We start from the raw sequence: 5,819 nt of genomic DNA on the forward strand, positions 1-5,819 counted from the left end.
TTGTAAAGTTATTTGTTAAAGATAATTAACTAATTAATAAAGGATTACTTAAGTTGACTTGATTAAGAATTTGTTTTTTTTTAATATTTTGGTTATATGTTGATTTGTTTGATTATTGATTAATTTAAAATTAATTTAAAAGTTAGTTTCAATTTAGTTTAATTTAGTATGATTATTTATTTTTAATTAATTAAGGATTAAAAAGTTGATTTATAATTAATTATTACTTATCTCAAATAAGGTTGATTATAAGTGTCATAATTAATAGTTATAGATTAATTGACTATGAATTTAATTAGTTTCTTAGGAATTAATTAGGGAAAGATTTTAGAATTAGTTTTGAAAATTTAATTTTGTTTAATGTTAAATTACTTTATTTGTTGATTTAAGATTTCAAGTTGAGATTAAGAATTAATTAAGTGTATTAAGTTAATTAAGTTAAACTAGTTAATGATTAGGGTTAATTAATTAATTTAGTTTATTAAGTTTCTATAATAATTTTAATAGAATTAATTAATAAATTATTTTAAAACAATTTTACTTAAGTTTTAAAATAATTTTAATTAAGTTTTAAAATAATTTTTTAATTAAGTTTAAAAATAATTTCAATTTCAATTTCTCTAGATTCATTAATGAGTTTCGATCAAAATTTATTGATGGACTTAATAAAGTTTAATTAGACCCATTCTAAGTCCAGTATATTTATGCAATAACTTGAGTCCTATCAAGTCATAAGTAATCAATTTGGAGTCATTCCAGCCGCGCGTATTCAAAGATTTTTTTTAAGTTTCAGCAACATAATAGTCCTGTTCTTCTAATACAACACCACAATGGTGTTGATTCTTGGAAACCAACACCAAAGTATTTTTTTTTTTAAATTTTAGTCATTTAATTTTTAATTTTGATTTTTCTTTTATAAGTTTATTTATTTATTTTCTTTATAATTAACTATTAAAAAAATAATAGTAATAATCATTTTTATTTTTTATTTTTAAACCTTCCTTCAATTTTATATTTTTTTATTAATCTTCTTATATATATATATATATATATATATATATATATATATATATATATATATATATATTTAAAAAAATTATTAAAACTTTAAATTAAAAATATGGATAATTTAGGAGATGATCACAAGTATAATTACTTAATTTTTTTTAAAAAAGATGACTTTTGTACGTAACTATTTGATAAATAATTAAGTTTTTTTTTATTTGGTTCGGTTGGGTTTAAATAAAGAAAGTTAATTTTTTTTTCTTTAATTTAAAGTTAAAAAGATTGGAAGGATCTAATGAAAACAAGTGTGTCCTTTGTGAAATATGAAACTTATGCGTCTTTTGGGCATTCTGAAAACTTTAGATGTGCCCTTGATAAACGATAGAGATCTTTTCAAATTTTCACTCTAACCACAATGTTTTTGAATTTTTCACCATTTAAATTTGACTTCACTCCCACAATTTTGCAATGGTTGAATTTGCCTAGGAAAACTTTTAATCTTTAATTTCAAAGTCGACTTTCCCCATCGTAAAAAATCCGATCAGTGGAGGAAGGCGCCCGGAGCTCGCTTTACGAACCTCCCCTTCATTCTCGGCCTCTTCTCCGCGTTCAGCTTCCTCACCTCGTACCGTATCTTCTTAGCGAACAGCCGCGTCCGCCGCTTCTCCCTGTAGCGACTCACCCTTGCCTGCCTCCCTTCGTCCACCCCCACCCGCCCCCCGCCGCCGCTTCCCATCACTCTAGCATCCCCCCATGCTCCTCCCTGCCATCGATAATTACTCAATTCATCATCATGATAAAATTAATTATCAATAAAGACATGGTTTTGAATTGAATGATTTTTTTTTATTACCATGTAGTCGTTCCAGCAGCTTGCTAGATTAATCTGCGGCCGCTCGCCGTCGGTCCACGGCGAGGATCCATGGACGGCCCATGCGGAGATGACCGCCTCGTAGTCCAGCCTCAGCTTCGCCGTCTTCGTTTCTTCTTGTTGGTCCTCTGGTATTGCTTCCTCGAACTCGTCCTCTTCTGCCGTCGACGACGAGCCTGGCCAGTTGAAGTCCAACTCCAGCGACTCCCTCGCCATGTCGATGTCCAGCTCGACCACCGCCGGGCAGTACTGCTCCGCTTCCTCCTCGGCCTGCTCTGTTTTCAATTCCTCTCTGCCGCTGTTGTCACATCTCATTGCATCGAGCAGCCCGAGCTTCTCCATTGAGAAAGCCGAGTCGTCTGCGCTCGCCTCGCCGAGGAGGCTTTCCATTTTGGCCGCGAACTCCGCGAGCTCCACGTCCGACGGCAGGTACGCAGCAAAACGGTCACCGGCTTCGACGGTGGAAGCGGAAGCAGGTGCAATGCCGTCCGAGGTAGCCAGCCGCTTCGCCTCATCGATCCCAGGCGAAGCAGAGCGTAACTCCGCCAGGGAGGGGTCGAACACCGGCACGCAGTAGAGCAGCTGCTCCTCCTCGATCGACGGCGACGTTTCGGCGAGCTCCGGCGGTCTCTGCGCCGCCGCCGCCTCTTTCTTCCCTTGCCGCGGGGTCCGAGCCTTCCGCTTGAACCCCCGGAGCCACGTGGGCACATCGAAACCCTCCTCCTCATCGTCCACGTCGAGCGCTGCGCCGCCGAAGGAGCAAGAAGAAGACTTGAGCCGCAGACGGCGGTGGCGGCGGGCGAGCGGGTTGGCTGAGTGGACGGACGAGTCACAAGTCTGGCAAAGAAACGCGTCGTCGGCCGCGCAGTACCACCGCGCGCGGCGGCGCGCGCACCCGTCACAGGCGCGCGCGGTCTTCCCGGCCACGGCGGCGCCGCGCCGCTGCTCCTCGCGGTAGCTCATATCAAACCACGATCGAAACAACAACAACAAAAACACAGAGCAGCAGTACAATCTGTCGAGTACGAGTAATATCTCAAACGACAAATATACAAAATTGAAGTCGATTTGCTGCTTCGCTTACGCTTTTCAGGACGCAGGCGAAGAAGCCTATAAAGGGAGCACGAGGAGCGCGCTTTTGGGGCCAAGGGAGTGCACTTTCCCTGGCGCAGTAGCGGGACCCACAATCCGGCCTTATCCGGTTCTCCATTGGTCGACAGGAGCGAAGGCATCCGAATCCCGGCGCTCCCATTGGCTCTCGCCCAGATTTCTAGCGGGGCCCACGACAGCCTCTCGCCGTCGCCGCTCTCACGGTCACGGGACCGTTTGCGATAATTTAATTCCTCGGCTCCTCCCCGTCGCCGTCGTTCTCGGATCGACATCTAAAAGGTCGCAATTTTAATTTTCTTTGCCTTTTCATTGAAGTAAATCCTGCTTTCATCGAGTCAACTGGATCCATACGATCTTATCCCTGTTATTACGATAGCGTTCGCAAACTTTGTTCTAGATGGAGAAAATTAAAAATTAAGCTAATCTCAGAGACGAGTTTTGATTGGATAAATATATATATATATATATTCAAAGAATTATGGTTCTACTTTGTTTGTACTTTTCCAGAGGAGATAGAAGGGCTTGGTGTTTGGAGAGCCACGATGACTCACACACCTCAAAGATGGGTCTTCTCTTGTTCATTTGCGCTCAATTTGCGGGCTTAATTTAACCTTTTGCTCCCATTTGGTTGGTGTCTGATAGAAGCAAGACACTAAACAATGACCGAATTAATTAGTGAGTGAGATTGATATGTCCTCCACTAAATGAACATCCGCATCACCATGAATATTAATTAATTCCAATTCATTAATTAACTGATTGTTCAATTGCTACTCGATCGAGATATCTAATATACCATGTTCTGTATACTGACTGCAGGCTTGCATGCATGCAAGAGAGTTTAGCTCCCGGTGAATTGAGTCGACGTCGAGGTAGAGAATGGCCCATGCTTTTGGTGGAAGAAGAGACGATAGGTGGCATTTGGTTGAGCATGGACAAGGGCGACCCTTCACCAAATTAGGGAATGCGTTGTGGTCGAAGAGAGGGACCTGCGTTGGTGGCATCCTCAGATTTGATATCTGGTTCATGTCACAGCATGCACTGGCTCATCTTTATCCAAATAAAATTATATGCAAGTCGAGTCTCCCTCTTACAAAAGTTTCGACCAACTTATCCAAATGTGAAATTTTTTCCTAAAAACATACTTCCCTCAGGAATTAATTCCTTGTGCTAAGTAATTAATTGGGCATTTTGTGGGGACAGAGAAAGAAAATAGTTGTTGATATATGCGATAGCTCAACGACAGAAGGACACTAGAATCTAGATATCCAAGATCTCACTCCCCGACATGGCGACAAGTGGCGCCCAAGAACTTGTAACTCGAGTGAAAGAGATAAAAACAAGAATTTGAGAAGATATTTCTTTCAATAATTGTGATATTTTAGTAAATGTTCTTTAGCAAGACTCTCTCCAGATTAAGGGATGAAGCATAGGATTCATATAATTTTCAAATATGAAATCTATGTTTTTGCTATAGTATAATTAAGTTACCATTTTGAATCCTTTTTAGAAAATGAAAAGGGTACAACTTTCTTCACTCGCATACACAAATTTTCTTACTCGAGTCATTCAAGAATCATAGGGAAGCCTACTCATCCAAATTTTTTACCAAAGGCTTTAATTTCTTTATGAGCAAGAATAATATAAAAGGAATTTACTTAGCGTTTTCTATGAAAATTAAAATTCGACTTTGAAGCTATTATTTTGTATTAGAAAAAGGAATTTGAATTAATTGTATAAAGATTGATTTTTTGGAGAATAAAAAATATACCTCGTTGACTCTAGGTTAACCTTGTTAAAGGAGCAAAAAGGAGTGAGGAAGGAGGGGAAAAATCAGCGCATTTAAATTTCTTGCCATTTTAGATTGAATTGAGATGATAAGATCTTTAAGTCTGCGTTTGCGTTGATTTTGTCATATCATTACGAAATTATGCTGCGTACCACACGGGACGCTGTTTGTTTGTTTTGGTTTTTTTAGTTTGTTGTTAAGTCGTATATTTAGGATTTTATTTTTAAGATTTAGAAGTTGAGTTATAGTATTTGATCCTGTCTGAAAGTAGAGGAGATGATTCATTGGTTAGATGGTTTTGGTGTTGACTATAAGAAGACTCTGAGTCGGAAGAAAATGACGCTAAGTTATCTTGGAGCTAGGAGCTGCGGACTTGCGCACATGACGGACAGAATTAACAGGAACATTAGAGTGAGAACTAGGAAAAATGTCCCTGACGCATACAGTCTGATGCTCAAGTTAGAACAGTAGTCGAGCAAAATGGAAAAGAAAGTAAACAATGGTACCAAATGATGAACTGTAGTAGCGGGACCTCGCGCGAGTGAGCATATATGGTCAACGGAGAGAATCCCTTTTTATACCGCATCCCATAACATCCGTAATTAATGAAGCCATATAGAATGTTTGGTGTTAGGGTATGATGTCAGATAATATAATATGTACGACAATCTTCCTATAGGCGAATGAAGACTCCATTGCATGTATATATCAAAGTAATAACATTTTCCTTGACAGAATATTACGATTCTTTGATAATATTATCTCCTAGAGAGAGTCCGACTGGCTCTAGGCCGACCGACTGTAGACTATGAGTCATGTTCATGTGTGGGGAACTAGGCCCCCGATGTCCAATTAGCTCTAGGGCTGAGCGGATGTAAGTTGAGGGTCATACCCATGATTGGGATCCTGAGTCTTGAAGGTCTGACTGGCTCTGAGGCGAGATTTGTGGATGTAAATTGAGAGCCTTACATTTAGAGAAGTGGAGAGTTGACCCGATAAGTTCGACCGACTTTTAAGCCGACAAGGTTTGTGTTGGGAATTTGG

At 39.5% G+C, this 5,819-nt stretch overlaps 1 protein-coding gene across 1 annotated transcript; it reads right to left on the reverse strand.

The window, feature by feature from the left end:
* Window positions 1–1,376: 1,376 nt before the first annotated feature.
* LOC121991666 (zinc finger protein CONSTANS-LIKE 16-like) lies at window positions 1,377–2,919 on the reverse strand. Its single transcript, XM_042545659.1, has 2 exons — window positions 1,859–2,919; window positions 1,377–1,768 (listed from the first exon to the last, which is right to left on the reverse strand). The coding sequence occupies exons 1-2, from the start codon at window positions 2,837–2,839 to the stop codon at window positions 1,547–1,549; spliced, it is 1,203 nt and encodes a 400-aa protein (XP_042401593.1). The 5' UTR covers window positions 2,840–2,919; the 3' UTR covers window positions 1,377–1,546.
* Between the last annotated feature and the right edge of the window lie 2,900 nt (window positions 2,920–5,819).

This window comes from Zingiber officinale, chromosome 6B (genome assembly GCF_018446385.1).
Source record: "Zingiber officinale cultivar Zhangliang chromosome 6B, Zo_v1.1, whole genome shotgun sequence".
NCBI lineage: Eukaryota > Viridiplantae > Streptophyta > Magnoliopsida > Zingiberales > Zingiberaceae > Zingiber > Zingiber officinale.

What these genes read in the sequence shown, in the direction of transcription:
- LOC121991666 (XM_042545659.1), bottom strand. Translation starts at nt 2,839, where the DNA reads ATGAGCTACCGCGAGGAGCAGCGGCGCGGCGCCGCCGTGGCCGGGAAG. An exon ending in GCTGCTGGAACGACTACATG is followed by an intron (nt 1,769 to 1,858) that starts GTAATAAAAAAA and finishes TATCGATGGCAG; the next exon opens with GGAGGAGCATGGGGGGATGC.